The 20217-nt window shown below is 31.7% G+C and overlaps 1 protein-coding gene across 2 annotated transcripts in view; it reads left to right on the top strand.

The window, feature by feature from the left end:
* LOC115885978 (solute carrier family 22 member 13) overlaps positions 1 to 20217 on the top strand; it is a 143756-nt gene that overhangs the window by 100536 nt on the left and 23003 nt on the right. For both annotated transcript variants that reach the window (XM_030905012.1, XM_030905011.1), the window contains 2 exons: positions 13740 to 13923; positions 18852 to 19110. In XM_030905012.1, coding sequence (XP_030760872.1) covers positions 13740 to 13923; positions 18852 to 19110 — 443 coding nt within the window. The remainder of the gene's footprint in view (positions 1 to 13739; positions 13924 to 18851; positions 19111 to 20217) is intronic.

The raw sequence follows: 20217 nt of genomic DNA, 5'->3' as shown, positions 1-20217 counted from the left end.
GCTTTTTTTGCAGCAACTCGACAGGAGATTTGAGATTTCTTAACTCTTCTGTTAACTATTGACAAAGAACCGGGAAACATTGTCACAGTAGCTGCTTCAACCGATGTTGCAAAAGGGTTCTGTCTTAGATGATCAATAAGCCTCTCATCTTGGACTTCAGAACTTACTTTTGGTCGTCCTGACCCTTGTTTCCGATCCGTCGAATTATGTTCAATCCAGCGCTTTTTCCATCTTATTATCATCATCTTATCAACCTCAAAAGGAGTGGCCGCTATCCTAATCGACCATCCGTCTTCTGTAACTCGTGTGATAATTTGAACTTTTGTAAAGGATGATATTTGCGGCATTTTTAACTGAATTGACGAAATGTCACCGCGAATTTGTCATGTTCAGTCCAAGCTGGTGGTGCTTTATTGTATAACGAGATGTATACACTAACGGAAAGTTAAATTTTGTGGGATTGGAAAAATGCGTGTATGAGTTTTTTTTAAATCAACTGTACATCATTTCTTATAAAGATTTATAGTACAGGATCCGGCTGCACGATTTTTATATTACACTCATCATATTTTTAATCAAAACTTAATATTTACGTATATTTATAAATAGGAGTATAGAGTTGCAATTTTAACAGGAAGCCTATCAAAAAGTTGCTGCAACTATGTTTAATTATCAATAATAATAATTACTGATTTGGGAGACGTCATTACGCTCGTAAAATTGATCATTTATATGTCAAATTAAAGGTATTTTGATTCTGTGCATGATGTTATAAGGGTGCCTATCAAAAAGTTGCCGCAAATAGGGGTTGCCACGGTTCAGTTTTTCCTACGGGCTCGGCAACAGTGCGTCGGGCATAGCGTAGCTCCTATAATAAAAAAAACTTAGAAATTTTGTATAAGTGTCAATCTAAAAGATGTATTTCAAGAAAATTTACTTTAACTTCTACAGGGTGGTGGCTAAAAAAAGTGCGAGTGGATCGGGATGATTTTTTTTTAAATGAAACACACTGTATATTATTGCATTTTTGGCTTTCTTTATGATCACTTTACATAATCCTAAGATATTATTAAGTATGTTTTGATAGTTTCAAAAATATTAATAAATAAATAAAAGAAGTATTTTCAGTTTTATACACATTCGCTTTTGAAAATAGTTAACATATTAGTTACATTTAATTAACTGGGCTTAGGTGTCTGAATAATTATAGTCTTTTCTTATTTAGCTATAGATCTTTTGTTTAATAGACAAAGCTTTGAGGAAAGAAAGCTTGTGTAAGCAATCATCGCATAACTAGGGCCTAATTTTAATGTTCATTGTTTCTGTCACAGAAAAATCTTTTTTTGGACTAATTTTTTTACAATATTTGGCCGAAAGGCAGTTAAGGCCTCAAATACTATTTTCAAATATCTCCTTTAATTCCTTCCAAACAGTAATAAAAAAATGAATAGTTCAATAGCGTTATAGAAGAAATATTGTTATACAGGGTCCGGCAATAGTGCGTTGGGCATCTGTAGCTCCTAGAATAAAAATCTTGAGAATTTTGTTTAAGTGCAAACCTAAACTATGTACCAGGATGTATTTAAGGAAAGTATTTTAACTTCTATAGGGTGGCTCAAAAAAGTGCAAGTGGACCTTGATGATTTTTTTTAAATGGAACACCCTGTATATTATTGCATTTTTGGCTTCCTTTCGGGTCACTTTACATAATCCTAAGATATGAATAAACATATTTTAATAGTTCCAGAGATATTAAAAAATAAATCAAAAATATATATTTTACAGCCCTTCTTAAAAAAATTATTAAAGATACAAGAAACGTACTGAAATCAAAACTATATTAGGTATTTACTTTAGATGGTCTATACTTACTTTGCTATAAATATGAAAATCGTAAATTATACAGGATGTTCAAAATTCTACGCCAAACTTACTAAAATATAAAATAATTTTTCTTGGTTTTTTTAAATGGAACACCCTGTATATTATTTTCTCAATAGACGGAAAGTAAAAAATGAACATTTTTGTATTTAGAGTATTTCAAAATTTTTAACGGTTTCGCAGATACACGCAGTATTATTTCATATGGCGCTGTCAATGGTAAAATACGAGAGAAAAATCATTGGGTGGCTTTGATAAAAATTTACTGTGGAAAATGCCATATGAAATATAAAACCGCAAATATCTGCGAAACCGTTAAAATTTTTGAAATACTTTAAATACAAAAAATGTTCATTTTTTAATTCTCTGTCTATTGAAAAAATAATATACAGGGTGTTCCATTTAAAAAAACAAAGAAAAATTATTTTATATTTTGTAAGTTTATGTAGAATTTGAACATCCTGTATAATTTACGATTATATTTATAGTAAAGTAAGTATAGACCATCTAAAATACCTAATATAGTTTTGATTTCAGAACAGTTCTTGTATTTTTAATAATTTTTTTAAGAAGGGCTGAAAAATATATATTTTTGATTTATTTTTTAATATCTCTGAAACTATCGAAATATATTTATTCATATCTTAGGGTTATGTAAAGTGATCTGAAAGGAAGCCAAAAATGCAATAATATATAGGGTGTTCCATTTAAAAAAATCATCCAGGTCCACACACACTTTTTTGAGCCACCCTATAGAAGTTAAAATATTTTCCTGAAATACATCCTGGTACATAGTTTAGGTTTGTACTTAAACAAAATTCTCAAATTTTTTATTCTAGGAGCTACAGATGCCCAACGCACTATTGCCGGACCCTGTAGATCCATTACCATCGCAATAAAGGTGGCAACAATATTGACAAACTCTCCAAAAAAGTCTTATGGGTATTTCGCGGTATTCTTTTACAATAGTCATAATCAAATTTTGTTTTCAAATTTCATGTAAATTAACGTTTATTGACAGATAATCAATCTAACCTAAGAGTGCATTTATGCAGTCTATAAAAATACAATTTAAATATTAAGAAGATTGAAAATAAAATTATTGGTACTACAGAATTAATCCAATAAGTCCAAAAAAAGTAATTTAAGGTTTCAGTCAACGTCAGTGCTAAACTTAATAAATATACTAAACTGGGTTAAAAAAAATAACGTAGAACAATTTTATGCAATAGATATAAGAAAAAAAATGGTTTAACTAAGAGACAAAGAGACCGAGCTAGTTTGAGACCTTAAAACTATCAGACTGTGAAATATCTAGTATAATGTCATTGAAAATGGCTCGAATAATGTAGATCATCTGATAAACACGTATATAGTCGGTTGGCTGCGTTACGTATATGTGTGCATGCGGTTTCCAACTCTTTTATTATCTCACACATCCTGTTCAGATTTTTCAGTTTTCAGACCTTTCTCGATAACGGCGAAAAATCCGGATAAATACAAGCAGCACCTACAATACAGAAAAGTAATATCGTTGAAATGTTTTCATATTCTTAAAATGTTTCATGTCTGATCTTAGATTATTAAATAATTTTTAACGTTCCACAAATAGTTATTTTTTGAATTAATTTCTGGAGACAATAATGCAATTTTATCGTCGTGTATAAAACAATATTTTTTTCCATAGCGAATTACGTTTTTAAAAAATATTCAGGAATTATTATTTCAAGGAATTTATTACGAGTAGAAAAAATATTGTGCTGGGTTGGCGTTGGTTTCTATTTAATTTGACTAAAGAATTTGACAAATAAATAAAGCTGTCTCTTTAGTTGTCAGTTTTGAGTCAATATTTTTTAATTCTCTTTCGTGTCGATTTGGAATTGAACTGGAGCCAGAAATGGCTCAAAACGAAATAAGTAAATTACCAACAGATATTCAGGCTGAGGCAACAAACGCCATATCCAAACTACTTCCATTTAAATCCCGAATAACTTATGAAAAGGAATACAAAAATTTTCAAAAATGGAAGCAATTAAAAAACGTGCGAGAAGAAATAAAGTTTTTAACCTATCCTCGCTGTTAAAGTATCATTTAATCTACCCTTGCGGTTCAAGTACTATTTTATCTATACTATTTTTGATAGATATAAGGCAGTTTTAACAGTTGCAATAGAAAAATAAATATTTTTCCATCATAAATCTCTGAGATCTCCCAGCGATGGTCCTTTCCAGATATGTTAGTGTATGCGATATCAGGTAAATATTATTGTTTAAATATACAGGGTGATCTGAACTGTATTGCGGAAACTTCGGCAGCATATTCTGTAGACAAACATAAGTAAAAAAGTTTATATTAATGTATGTCCTAAAATGCTTAGTTTCGGAGATACAGGGTGTAGAAGTTTTATTTTTATTTCAATTTTTTTCAAATAACTTCTAAAGTAACGTCTATATTTGGATGAAAATTGGCCTCTGGGAGTTTTTTGACATCAGAGATTTGATTTTGATGTCAATATGACTATTAGTTGTAGAGGGCGCCAATTACATGTTTTTTAACTGGTTTGAAGAGTAATAACTTTTCGTTCGTACCTGTATAAAACTACCGAGTAAAAAAATATACATTTACGACATATTTTACTTAAAAAAGGTCTCTTGGTTAAAATCGCCAGAAATAATGGTTCTCGAGATATTTGGAATCGAAATTATCCGTACCTGTCATCATTGACATAAATTAAACACGTTGACTAATTAGTTATTAGACTGAAATCATAAATTTGAAATGTTTTTGTGGCAGAAGTTCAACAGAAACTGTTTTATCATCATTTTTTCGAAGAAAAATTTATGATTAATTTAAAAAAAATAATAAGTTACCAAATTTATTATTTCAGTTAAATATCTATCTACTGAACATGTTTATTTTTGTGGTGCCTGAAGAAGCGACAATAAAGTCGCGAAACGTCGCAAAAACTTTGTTTTTCTTTCGGGCCATCCCAAACACCCACAATTTTTTTTGCGTATTGGTTAATAATTTTTATATATCCTCATTTATTTTTTATAAACTTTTAAGAAAATTGAAATGCCAATATCAGATTTTAGTCTCATTGACTCATGACTGTAACGATAATTGTATAACTATTTCCTTATTTGGTTTGCATATCGTAGCTAATTTGCACTTGACATCCAGCTGGTTATTATAAACTATTCACTTTCAAAAACAGTTACCTATATTAAATCATAATTATTCATACTACTGCGAACAATGAAGATTATGACAAAAAACGCGTAATTTCACATAACTGTGTTCTTGTAGGTATTATTTCACATGAAAACAATTAAATTATAAAATAATATCAGGAATAGGTAATTCCATGTGCCGGTATATTAAGAGCAGGTGTACTTCCTGGTTGTCAGGCCTGTCAATCGGCGTTTCGACAAACAAAAATACGAATTTTCAGGGTCAGAGTGCCGCTAATTGGAAGCCAGCGTACCGCGTGTTACGTAAAAGCCTGTTAATTAACATCTCTTTGTTAGGCCACTAACAATCGTGGATAATATCTCTGCAAATTGTGTGATTTTTATTATTTTTTTGCTCTATGTCTTTACTACGAATTCACCATATTAATCATGATCATAGTATTCACCGTAATAATACATGCCCAATTAACACAAAATTTGACAAGGTAAAAATCTGTTCCCAAAATTGTTCACTTGCTTGTTGTCTTATCTTTAACAACTGGATTGGACAAAACTAGGCTTCAGTAGGTCCCATCTCAGGTTTGGTCTTCCTCTAAGTCTCTTAATTCCTCGTTGGTAACATGCTGTAATTTTGGTGGTCCATCTGTTGTCCGTCCTTCTTGCCAGGTGTCCTGCCCATTGCCACTTGAAAGATTTGATTCTGTGGATGATATCTATTACTTATCTATTGTAAGTCTATTATCTTACTGGGTATTTTGTCGTATCCACTCTATTCTTTTACGGCCTTTCTTGGTTATTCCCAGCATATTTTGTTCCATTGGACGTTGTGCAACCTGCAGTTTTCTTATAATGTCCGTTTTAAGGTTTCGCATGCATTGGTCATGACTGGTATACCTATTGGTCGTATGTTTTCTTCTTTAGAGAGTGAGGTGAGACTGTTTTCTTTTTTATCGGTTGATTTCTGGTAGTAGAGATCCCGAGCTGTGTATTAGTTGTCCCAAATATATGACATGTATTCTTCTATGTTTCCAGTTTTGTGTTATTTATTAGAATGTCTTTTCTGTCTATTAGTTTGTTGTACATTACTTTTATTAATGTAAAACGAACTACTTAGTTTTTAGTAAATTCATTTTGAGGCCTACTTTATCCTCAATTTTTTACTTCAATATTGACTCTATTGCTTTATTGCTGGCTGTATTTAGTTTGTTAATTTGTGTTTGTAAAAATGGGCGGTCACCAGGTCCTGGTAATATTGTAGCGGAATTGTTAAAGTGTGGAACCCAAAGACTGCGCTGGCGTCTGGCGGATCTATTTAACCAGTGAAAAGTAAACTACCCCGAGAACGGCGAGTGGCTCACATAGTGTCCATCTTTAAAAAGGGAAATCGTAACAACCCCGCTTGTTATAGAGGCCTAAGCATTAACAGTTCGGTCAGCAGACTTTTTGGAAAGGTACTACAGGGTAGGCTTAGGGACAGTATTGGTGACAAAATCTCGGAAGACCAAAGCGGATTCACACCGGGGAAATCTTGCGCAGATAACCTTTTTGTCCTGCAGCAGGTGATGGAAAAAAAGATAGCAGTAGATCAAGAAGTCCATCTAGCATTTATTTATTTGGAGAAAGCGTACGACTCTATTCCCCGCAGCAAGATATGGGAAGTCTTGAATATCTTAGAAGTAGATAGACCTTTGCTTAAGATAATAAAAGAGCTATATAAAGAAAATGAATCGTACGTTAAGATAGGACACAGGCTATCTAATCCAATTAACACCACAAAAGGGTTGCGACAAGGATGCAGCTTATCTCCTCTGATCTCAACGCTTACGTCGAAGTAGTCCTTAGGGAATGGAAGACGAAATGTCAAGGTATGGGAATACCCATTGAGGACAACACACTATTTACCCTGAGCTTTGCAGACGATCAGGTCGTGATTGCGCAGTACTCATACGATCTAGAGTTCATGACTAAGAGGCTTTATCAAGAATACAACAAATGGGGACTTCAGGTTAGTCTAAAGAAGACCGAATACTTAGCTGTCAATTCCAATGCTTGTTTTGAAGTCTTCATTAATGATAACGTCCAGACTCAACAAGTAGACAAATTTAAATACCTGGGTGCTACTATCAACAACGAGGGTTTGGGCAAAGTAGAAATACAAACCCGAATTCAGAAGAGCAAACAAGTTATTGGATGTCTTAACAGCCTCTGATGGGACCGAAACTTGTTTGCAACAACTAAAAAGAGACTTGGAAGAACATTGGTGGAGTCAGTTCTTTGCTATGGTTCAGAGCTATGGACTCTGAGTGCAGACGCGAAGCGCAAAATCCAAGTTGTTGAAATGGATTACTTTAGAAGAAGTGCAGGTATATCTAGGATGGAAAAAAAACAAACATCGAGGTCAGGCGTATCATGAATGCATCGGAGGAGACAGTACTGGATCGAATCGAAAAATCCAGCTTAAAATGGTTTGGACATGTTCTGCGTATGCCGGAGAACAGGTGGCCAAAAGGAGTTTTTCAATGGGCTCCCCAGGGCAGAAGAAAGAGAGGTAGACCTAGAAAATCCTGGAACGGAACGGTTACCGAAGCAATGGAAGCTCGTAACCTAGAAGCTGATGACGCTCTAAATCGAGATGTGTGGCGTAGGGTAACGGGAAGGCAGCAATAGGCTGTAGTTGAAAATGAGTATTAAATACTTAAACCAAATTCCGTTTATATATATATATATTTTGTGTTTGTAGTTCTTCAGGATTATTGGTTATTAGGACTATGTCATCAGCGAATCTTAGATGATTAAGATATTCTCCATCTATTTTTAATCCTTTGTTGGTCAAGTTGACGGATGATTTCTTCTAGTGTTGCTGTAAACAGCTTTGGGGATAGCCAGCCTTTGCCAGTTGGAAACTCTGGGGTTGTTTTATAATTTTATATATCATTACTCTTGCTTTGGCTTCTTTGTATATATTGGCGACAGTTTCAATATAAGGCCTGTCAATATTTTGGTTCGCTAGGGCTTCTATTATTACCTTAGGATATGTTCGGCTGATAGTTTTTCTTAGCGTATGTTAACAAACAACTAAGTGACAGTTTTGAATTTCTCGTTCGCTTTTTCGAATTTATATAACATAGAAAGCCAGAATGTTGTCGGAAAGTTCTATAATGAAGACCACTTTAATACTGGTACTATACCAGAACTTACAGAAGCTGCAAAAAGAGCAGAAGCTAGTTTACTTCCATAGAAAAGTAGGGGGCGATATGAAATAGCATTGAAAGTATACGAAAAATGGTGTGCCGAAAGAAATGCTAAGAATATTGCTTCGGAGACAGTCTTGATGGCATATTTTAGCGACATGTCAAAGCAGAAAAAGCCATCTACCCTTTGGGGTGCGTACAGTGAAACCTCAATGATTTAAACACATCATCAGGGCGGCCCCTTAACAATATCGATTAATGCGTACAATAAGTCAAATTTGACCATTAATTTCAACAAATAAATGTATTAAAATATTTAGATGTCTTTGATTAAAATCTTCAATTATTATTGCTAATCTTCTTGTTTATTTTTGTTGATGTTAGATAAGTATTTAATAAAGATATTACAAGAATAGTTTGCTTAATTAAATGAGGCGAGAAATAAGAAAAACCGAGTGAGGGAAATGGGTAAGGGAAATGGAAGAGGGAAGAAATGTAGATAATTTGACACTTTCAAATTTTTTAAAAGTCACTAATGTCAGTATTACATATGTGGTTGTAAATAAAAAAAACATTATCTTTCTTTTCTAGATAAAGTGGTATTCTAGATTTGAATATGATTGAGTTTCTTCCATAAGTACTCCATGCTAACTTAATTCTTCGGTTGATTTCTGGTAGTACAGATCCCGAGCTGTGTATTATACAGGGTCCGGCAATAGTGCGTCGGGCATCTGTAGCTCCTAGAATAAAAAACTTGAGAATTTTGTTTAAGTGCAAATCTAAAGTATGTACCAGGATGTATTTGAGGAAAATATGTAAACTTCTATAGGGTGGCTCAAAAAAGTGTCAGTGGACCTGGATGATTTTTTTTTAAATGGAACACCCTATATATTATTGCATTTTTGGCTTCCTTTCAGATAACTTTACATAACCCTAAGATATGAATAAATATATTTCTATTAGTTTCAGAGATATTAAAAAATAAATCAAAAATATATATTTTTCAACCGTTCTTAAAAAAAATTATTAAAAATACAGGAACTGTTCTAAAATCAAAAGTACATTAGGTATTTACTTTAGATGGTTTGTTCTTACTTTGCTATAAATATGGTAATCGTAAATCATACAGGATGTTTAATATTCTACGCCAAACTTTCTAAAATATAAAATATTTTTTCTTTGTTTTTTTAAATGGAACACCCTGTATATTATTTTTTTATTAGATCGGGAGTTAAAAAATGAACATTTTTTGTATTTAGAGTATTTCAAAATTTTTAACGGTTTCGCAGATACACGCAGTATTATTTCATATGGCGCTGTCAATGGTAAAATACGAGAGAAAAATCATCGGGTGGCTTTGATAAAAATTTACTGTGGAAAATGCCATATGAAATATAAAACCGCAAATATCTGCGAAACCGTTAAAATTTTTGAAATACTCTAAATATAAAAAATGTTCATTTTTTAATTCTCCGTCTATTGAAAAAATAATATACAGTGTGTTCCATTTAAAAAAACAAAGAAAAATTATTTTATATTTTAGAAAGTTTGGCGTAGAATTTTGAACATCCTGTATGATTGATGATTTTCATATTTATAACAAAGTAAGTACAGACCATCTAAAGTAAATACCTAAAATAGTCTTGATTTCAGAACAGTTCTTGTACTTTTAATAATTTTTTTAAGAAGGGCTGAAAAATATATATTTTTGATTTATTTTTTAATATCTCTATCGAAATTTATTTATTCATATCTTAGGGTTATGTAAAGTGATCTGAAAGAAAGCCAAAAATGCAATAATATACAGGGTGTCCCATTTAAAAAAAATCATCCAGGTCCACTGACACTTTTTTGAGCCACCCTATAGAAGTTAAAATATTTTCCTGAAATACATCCTGGTACATACTTTAGGTTTGCACTTAAACAAAATTCTCAAGTTTTTTATTCTAGGAGCTACAGATGCCCGACGCACTATTGCCGGACCCTGTATATTGACATAAAGATAATTTATAATTTGTCCTCAATTTTTTACTTCAATATTGACTCGATTGCTCTAATTATCTTTTACTAGGTCTGTCTCAAATTTAAACAGTTATATACAATTTGAGAAATTTAAACATTCTTTCTGCATCCCCAATCAAAAGAAATCCTCGTGCCGCTACTGTTATTAATCAATTGCTAAAAAGATAATCTAACAAGAGTGTATGTGTGTATAATTAACTTCCTTCTTTCTCAACAGTGGCTCGGCCAAAAATCGGACCAAGGTCCGTCTGGTTTTAAATATGGCGGCCGGCCACCGCGCCGCGCGGATCTAGTCTCGTTACGTGCGTGATTTTTTTCCACAGCCTATTGCATATCATACGTCACGCTTTGTAAGTGATTGTTTTACTGCCAATGCCAATGCCGTTCGGATTTCTTAATATTTAAGTAATAGGAACTGCTCTTGAGTCATTTGAATATTGTATGTATTTAGCGAAGAATATTTTAACAAATCGTTTTTTTATAGTCTTGTTAACAAGTTTGTTATTTTTAAATCTCAAGAACTAATTTGTTTAATTATATTTCTTATTCAAGGTGGGTTCATTAAAATTCCAAATACTTTCTAATATATTTTTTAGTAAAAAAAATCCATAATCAAGCCGCTCTGAAAGTGATGGAAGCAACGGAACATACGTACATGATGATTTTAGTTTGTGAGAAACTACTCAGTTTAGTTCCAACTAAACTGAGAACTAAAAAACCTTCTAACTGAACTAAGTCAAGATAGTTCGCTTATTTTATTAAAAAATAAAAAAAAACGTTTAAATATATGTCAAAGAGAAGCAATTAATAGGATCCCAGTATTCCAACTGCATTTTTTACATTAATTGACTTGTTTGCGATGATTAATAATTGCTCCAAATACTAAAAAAAACTGAATTTTGAACGTTTGTTATAGACAGTTTTGTAAAAAGTAACACCTTACAAATTTTATTTCACTTTTTGAAGAACGCTTATTTACAACAATAGAGACGTTTGTAACTTATTAATAACTATATTAAATGTATGTTCACAACCAATTCACAACACCATACGGGTGGCCCATCGAAAACGTTCCGCAAGGCATAACGGCCAGGGTAATGTTTTTTCAGAAAATCCAAAAACACGTCAATTTTGTTTGAGAGGGGGACAACTTTTGCCCCAAAAATGATTGCAAAATCTTCAACCCTCTAAGCGGGGGTGTCATCCCCCAACTTTTTTTAAATGGGAAGGGGGGTCAAGTGACACCGCAATGAAAAGAGCTTTCTATTCTCTATATTTCCCCGCTTCGTTTTTGAAAATCGGTCAAGTCATTGAGAAAATATGAAGGATTGAAATTTGAAAAGTTTATTTAAACATTTATCAGAGTAAATGATAAGGAGAAATTCCTTCGACCAATTTGCTATTTTTCCTTATTATTTCTAGATGTTTACGCATTTTTTCACTTGCCACAAGGTTGAACGATCAGGTGCGGTCTCAATATCGTTAAACTGACCTACAATAGATTTCCAAAAATACCAGTCTTCGTTGAGTTCTTGTACCAACTGAATTTTGTACGGGTGGAACTTGTGTTTTTTTAATATCGTTTGGACACTTGTACGATTCACGCCGGTCGCGGTCTCATTGGCTAATTTTCTTGTACTCAGCGTACTATCCATGGCAACTTGGCCCAATACGAATACCTCCATAGCTTCATTTACTACAGGATTTTCCCTCTGCCTCTTTTTATTCATAACGGAACCAGTTTCGTGAAATTTTGCTACTAAATCGCGAACAATTTTGCCATAAAGGTGTTTGTCAGGATGGCGTTCATTGAATATCTGCGCAAACCCGATTGCCACATTCATTATTTTTCAAAATAAAGTTCGATTATATCCACTTTTTCTGCAAGTGAGTACACTATAATTGTTAAAAAGTTTAACGATATTGATTAGAACTTCAACGCACAAATCACAGAACAGCTATCTAGCAACTACCGCACCTGATCGTTCAACCTTGTGGCAAGTGAAAAAATGCGTAAACATCTAGAAATAATAAGAAAAAACAGCAAATTGGTCGAAGGAATTTATCCTTATCATTTACTCTGATAAATGTTTAAATAAACTTTTCAAATTTCAATCCTTCATATTTTCTCAACGACTCGACCGATTTTCAAAAACGAAGCGGGGAAATATAGAGAATAGAAAGCTATTTTCATTGCGGTGCCACTTGACCCCTCTTCCCATTTGAAAAAAGTTGGGGGATGACACCCCCGCTTAGAGGGTTGAAGATTTTGCAATCATTTTTGGGGCAAAAGTTGTCCTCCTCACAAACAAAATTGACGTGTTTTTGGATTTTCTGAAAAAAATTACCCTGGCCGTTATGCCTTGCGGAACGTTTTCGATGGGCCACCCTGTATTGATTTCTGACTGAAATCCACACTTGTTTAGAATAATGTATGAACTAACACAATTAAGTATGTAATTAATTAATATTTGGATGGAAATAATGGTGGTATATTCAATTGGTACAGGTACTCTTTTAAAAGCAACTAAAAGTAGAGAAAACATCCACGCTCTATATAGAGATAGAACATGGCACTGTAAGAAGGAAATATGTCACCAAGTTCCCCGAAGTGTAGCAAAGTTTCTCTGAATAATTCCAATCTGTGGTAGTTTTCTTAGTTGAGAAGACAAATACAACGCACTTCATAGTTTTTTTACTTTCCAGAGCACTCTGGTCTTCTTGTTTCTGACTCTGGATTCAGAGTCAAAGTATTGACTCTGGAAATTATTTTATCTGGCTCTATCTGACTTATTTTATCTTCGAAAAGGGCATGTTGATGGTTGAATATACTGTTATTATTGTATTGCCACGAAAACTTAATATGTATACAAAATTTTATACGATTGTATGTAATAAAAACAGTTGTAAAATGGTTTGCAAATTTTGAGAACTCCAAAAAGAAATTTAATTGGATCACCGAAATATTTTCTATTATCAAATTTTAAACATATACAGGGTGGTACAAATTATAAACGGGAAACATATTCTGTAGATAAAAATAAGTAAAGAAGTTGGTATAAATTTGTCCTAAAATGCTTCGGTTTGGAGATACAGGGTGTAGTAATTTCATTTTTATTTAGTTTTTCCCAATAATTTCTGAATTAACATCGACATTTGGATGAAAAAGAATGTTTTGAAGAGAAATAACTTTTCGTCCGTGCCTGTATTACAATATTGAGAGAAAAAATATACATTTCTATCGTTTTTGCGTGAAAAAAGTATTTTGGTAAAAATCGCTATGAGCCACTGTTCTCAAAATATTTCAAATCTTTTTTTTTTCAAATTTTTATCATTTTTTAGCTTTATAATCATAGACATAGTTTGATATTTACCTTCAATATTTTAAAAAATACCAAATAAAGTTATAAGCATCATCATGTATATTTAAACGTTTTCTTATTTGTTACAGGATAGCACTAGCCATACCTATGGATGGCGAAGTTAGAAACAGATGTAAAATGTACAACGTGAACTACACGGAATTGTTACAACAGGGTATTAAGGAAGCAGATCCAAACTGGAAATTGGTTTCCTGCAGGAGCGGATGGGAATATAACACTACTGAAGTACCTTACACCACCATCGCTACAGAAGTAAGCTGATTTAGATCAGTAAAATAATAATTATTAATAATAATTATTTTTGGCTACAAAATAAAATTTACGCTTTTCTAAATCAGTGTAAATTACATTCTTCACCGGTAATTGTTACTAACAAATTAGAGCAATTAAAAGAAACGTTGCCGTTTCTCTGAATTACCCCTATATATTATTTAAATTTGTTGAATCAATTAATAAATATTCATGTAAATTTGTTGTTGAATCAATAGTTTAAAAAAAATAGTTCTAAAAAATTGAGACTGAAATGATACAAAGTATTTCCCCATATATGGTGATGGCATCATGAAATTCATATTTGTACATGCTAGAAACTTGTTTGTGCACTACTAAATATCAAAATGTATTTTAACATAGCTTACTTATAATATATAGAATTGTTTTCTTTAGACATTGCGCCTATATACGTATGTTCTCTAAAGAAATTAAAATACAAGTATTATAAAAAATTATTTAACTTACTACTCTAGCGGGCCTGATTTTTATAGAAAATCTAAACTCAAGTTGAATAATTAGACAGAAAAAATATACAAGAATGATGTCACTTCTATCTTCAAATAAACATAATAAACTTTATAAAGTTAGCTCATCAAACGTTTAGTATAGTTTATACATATTTGTAGAATCTTATTATCCCATTTTTGAAAAAAAATCATAAAATACTTGAGAACGGTATGAATCCTGAATACTAATTCTTATAATAATATATGATAATTATATCTATCATTAATTAGCAGTAGCATCGTTACGGAGATGTTTGAAGTATTACATAGATTCCCTGACCTTCGCAACAAGAATAATATTACCAATATACATTAAAAAGCTAGGGTCATTAAGTTTAATCCTTGTATATGAAAGGGTTTAATATAGAGGAGCTACTTACGAAAAATGTTACGTGATTTGGTAGTTTTATCATATATATTAATTAGGTACATAAACGTCTTCAGTTCCATTACCAGTTCTTTTTGACTCATTTAGTTTCATTCTCTACGGTAGCCTAAGCGTAATGAATACATTTTTTCTTTACCATTTCCTTTGTAGTATCAGCATCCTCTTTTAATTTCATCAATAGTTGCTCATAAGCTTTGTCCTTCTTACGATCACTGTACTCGCGAGATTTTATTTTTTATAAAGTCGGAAGACAGCAAACTGCAAGAGATTTCTACAGGGTGATTCTTAACCTATACGCATAAACTTGGGGAAATTATTGCTGTTATTGCTAACTTTATCAGTAAATGCACATTCAATTTAATGGAATTTACGTTTTTTGTTTTTATTTCAAATAGTTTGTTATCTCCTAAATAAAATTATTTTACTAACTTTTTTTTTTTTCATTGTTAGTCATTATTTGTCATCAGCAATAATTTCCCAACTTTATGCGTATAGGTTAAGAATCACCCGGTATAAATTCTAATAAAAACTTTCCACTAATTTGGTCCGATTCTGCTTTGTTTCGCAGCTGCAGGGTGTTAAGGTCTTAATATTTTTTCGATTTATTACAAAATTCTCTCCCAAGTACTTTTAGAGTTTTAGCGTTTCGAATGAAATTTTGAGGGTGAAAGTTACTATAAGTGCTACATATTTTAATGGCTAAAAAAGTGTCGATAAATTCGTCAGGGACGTACGTATGGGTTATTACTGGAATATTTTTCAAAAAAAGCTGATGAGATAATAGTTCTTCTTTATACAAGACGATAAAATGGTATTTTATCGTCGACCGAAAAGATTAAATCATGAGCGCGATAATGCGCATTAATTTTTAGACGATAATGCAATTTTATCGTCGTGTATAAAACAATATTTTTTTCCAACGTAACGCGCTACGTTTTAAAAAATATTCAGAAATTATTATTTCAAGGAATTTATTACGAGTAGAAAAAATATTGTGCTGGGTTGGCGTTGGTTTCTATGTAATTTGACAAATAAATAAAGCTGTCTTTTTAGTTGTCAGTTTTGAGTCAATATCATAGACTAATATACGTACTAGAGATAGATTGGACACTGATATAAAACAAATAAGCCCGTCATTTAGAGCCACCTGGTGATCCGGAAGAAACTAATGGAGAGTTTTGGCATAACATAATTTTAGCGTTCCGTTATTTATTAACGCTAACTAAAACGGTAACGTTATTCAAGTGCAAAATTATTCTTTATAAAATATAAAATAATAAATATATAGACTTGTTTACTATATTTTATGTTTTATTAGATCATTAGAAGTGTAACATATTCAAAACTAAAAATAAAATTATTATGAATACATACATTTTAAACACCAACAATAGAGCACATAGTGCCTATTTTTTTGATTTAACAAATAAATTATAATATAGTAGAAATATTATAGACTACTAATTAACTATTACTAAAAATACTATATTACCAACTATGTACTTACTTATTTATGATTAAACATTTTTTTATTTCATTCATAAATAATATATTATTTCTAAGATGTCTAAAATGTCTGATAAAAAAGTTTTAATATCTAACACGAAAATGATGATCAACTGTAAATATCAAAATGCACAAACTAATAAAAACACAATCTATAAACACAAATCACCGAACTTTCCGCAAATCAAGAATATCTGAATTCATAATTATTTAAAAATTATTTAAAAATAACTTGACGGATCACCAACATTTTGACAACTAGGCCAAAACTAGACCATGGATGGTAGTAAATATAGAGGCTGTCATGTCATTTTCATATATAAATTAGGAACCTGTACTCTAATGTCTTTTGCGCTGTCTGGCGATGCGGAAGAAACTAAATTTGTAGTTCCATAAAATTAGTATTGAGTGTCTAGGGCCTGGTCAATATTTTCTAATTCTCTTTCGTGTAGATTGCTGATTGAATTGGAGCCAGAAATGGCTCAAAACGAAATAAGTAAATTACCAACAGATATTCAGGCTGAGGCGACATCGACAAACGCCATATCCAAACTTAAATCTCGAATAACTGAATGAAAAATGAAAAGGAATACAAAAATTTTCAAAAATGGAAGCAATTAAAAAACGTGTGAGAAGACATAAAGTTTTTAACCTATCCAATTTTAACAGTTGCTATGGAAAAAAAACGCAATTTTATTAGTCACAATTAATAAAATTAATAAATTACATATGTTATCTAATTTCTTATTATATATTATTTTATGACAGCAATTTCAAATAAAAAAATAATGATATTTAAGATAATTACAAAAAAAATAATTTTAAAAAGTTTTAACATCCTCTAACTCTAAAACTAATCATTTACCTATCCATGTTTATAGAAACTTTTTGTCATATTTTTTGATGATGAATCAATGAGTACTTATTTAAAACTTTCGCAAGTTAATGATATTAATTTTTTTAAAGATTGCTATTATACTTGGGTCTTGGATCAAGGCAAATTAATAAAATTGGGTTCATCAGCAAGGAGGCCGAAATCGACGAAATATCAAGAGACAACTTTTAATCGGCATTAACTGCTTATGCTATTTCGCTAACAAGAGTCGGTGGCGTACATACTTTTTACAGAAAATTTTATAATATTCCAGTGATAACCCACATGCACGTCCGTGGTAAATATATCGACACATTTTTAGCTTAAAATATGTGGCATTCATAATAACTTTTACCCTCAAAATTTCATTCGAAACGATAAAAGTACTTAGATATAATAAATCGAAAGAATATTAAGACTTTAACACCCTGTAGCTACGAAACAAAGTAGAATCGGGCCTATGTTGATATAAAAAATAAATCTTATTTTTACGTGAGGAATCTCCCCACGAGAGATGGCACATGTTTTTTGGAACGCCCTGTATAATGAGCCGCCAATTTATTACATCTTAATGATTAAACTATACTTTATATTTATATTGTTAGATGAAGGTTATGGTCATTGCTAAAAATAATAAGCATTACAAGATAAAAAATGATTGACAAGAGATGATTGCTAGGTGTGTAGAGTTAGAACAGGTTATTTAAGGTCGTCTTTTTTCTAATCACCAATTAGTATTTTTGTAGCGTCTTTGTTAATCTATGTATACCTTGTTTAATTTTCTTTTATTTAATGACATATGATGTAATTGTTATATTTTACAAGTCACGGTTTTTTATGAAGAACAATATATTTTATTTTAGAGAGAGACATCTCTCCATTGAATGTCGGAACATTATACTGGGTGTTTTATCTAAAATAAAAGAGTAACTTGCTTTTAAAAGTGACTTATGTTCAATATTAATTTTACCCGCCCTGTATAACTTTTTGGATCAAGTTTTAATTTGATTTAAAGTACAATGGTTATTTTAACTACATATTACGATATATCGAGCAAATTCCAATTTAAGGTTGATTCTCACTATACCTTCCGTTTCCATTCCATATCCGTTCCGTATTTTTTATTGTATTGACGTTATACGTAAGCTTCCGTTCCGTATCAGTTCCACACTTTTTATTGTACAATTTATATCATTACGAAAGTTTTATTTTAAAAATATGTATCCTTTGAAAAATGTAATAGATTTAATTAAGAGGTGAACGAATAAATAAATATCAGCAAAATGTTAATAGAGCTGGCAAAAATCTAAGAACTTGACAACGCTGTTTCTGATACGCTTCAATGCATTCGCCAAAAAATGTATGGAAGGAAAGGATATGGAACAGAAGGGAAACGGAATAGATAGTGTGCATGTTGTGTGTGTGGAAGGTATAGTGAGAATCAACCTTTAGGTAGCTTTTATTGAAATTTAAAAGGTATTCTTCATTTTTGTTCAATTTTCGTATGAGAGGCGCAACCCTGTAGATTAACAAATACAAATAAAGTTCCTTTTAACAAACAATAAAAAGATCTAATTTTCAATAAGCCCAATCCCCAACATAATATTTCTTTTAATAATTTTCTTTTTTCCAGAATAATTGGGTGTGCGATAACGCAGCTTTGCCCAGCACAGCTCAGTCCATATTTTTCTGTGGTGCCATTTTGGGTGGATTGGTTTTCGGTTGGATCGCTGATAGACTAGGCAGAATACCAGCTCTGGTGGGTACCAATATGGTTGGATTTATTGGAGGTATGGCCACCACCATGTGCTCGTCGTTTTGGACTTTCTCCGTGTGCAGGTTCCTAGTTGGTATGGCTTTCGACAATTGTTTCACAATGATGTACATATTAGGTAAGAAATTTGTTTTCTATATCCAAATAAATTTATTTGTATTATCCTGAAGAAGATTATTTATAAATTGTCTACAAAAGAACAGTCCAAAACTATTGTATGAAGATTGTTTACGGTGATGTGCAGTTTTTTTCAGTACAATAGGTAGATTTTTTCTTTTGGCGTTATTTTTTTAATGTGTATTATGTAAGAAATAACAACTATCAGTATAATATGTATTGACGAACCGAACTGACGACCCGAATCAGCGAATACGACTTATTATATATAATATATTTTGTATAATATTTGCTAATAGAAATATGTTGTTACAATCAGCTCTTCCGATTAAAGAGATTGCAATATACATGGTGGTCCGAACTGTATTCCGGAAACTTCCGCAGCATATTCTGCAGATAAAAATAAGTAAAAAAGTTCGTATAAATGTATGTCCTAAAATGCTTAGTTTCGAAGATACAGGGTGTAGAAGTTTCATTCTTATTTCGAATTTTTCTAAATAGTTTATGAAGTAACGTCAATATTTGGATGAAAAATGGTGTCTGGGAGTTTTTTGATATAGGATATTGTCAAGGATGGAATTATTCGATATATAAAATAACATATTTAATATTAATATATTTCGTAAATTAATAATTCGATTGAAAGGAAGTATAAAATAATTAAAGTTCATTGGCATTTACGCAACAAAAGTAAAGTTTTAAAAATCAAAGTTATAAGCATAATTGGCAATTGCGAAAATTTCCCTTTCATCACTACGAATTTAAAATCATCAAATCAGCACTAACGATACATCGCATTGTCATCGCATCGATACCAATAATGCTGATTCGATGATTCGATCAACGAACTGTCAATACAAACAGTCACCTGTGGGGGGACAGTCCATATCGTTCGGCAGGACTCGATAATTGCCTACTTCGAGCCAGATGATGATATAATATGTAAGTACACATTTAGTTTTATAATTATTTTATTATTCGTAGATTAATTAAATTGATTATTAAGTTAAATTGAAGTATTTATTATTTGCTATGCCCGGCGCCTCCACCACATATGTCACGGCCCATTTTGTGGGTTATGACTAGGGGCATAGCAAATAATAAATAC

Source organism: Sitophilus oryzae, unplaced genomic scaffold, assembly GCF_002938485.1.
Source record: "Sitophilus oryzae breed Bouriz unplaced genomic scaffold, Soryzae_2.0 scaffold_465_pilon_pilon, whole genome shotgun sequence".
NCBI classification, from domain to species: Eukaryota; Metazoa; Arthropoda; class Insecta; order Coleoptera; family Curculionidae; genus Sitophilus; species Sitophilus oryzae.
Note: the sequence above shows the minus strand (reverse complement) of the source record. Positions and strands in the feature narration are given on the sequence as shown.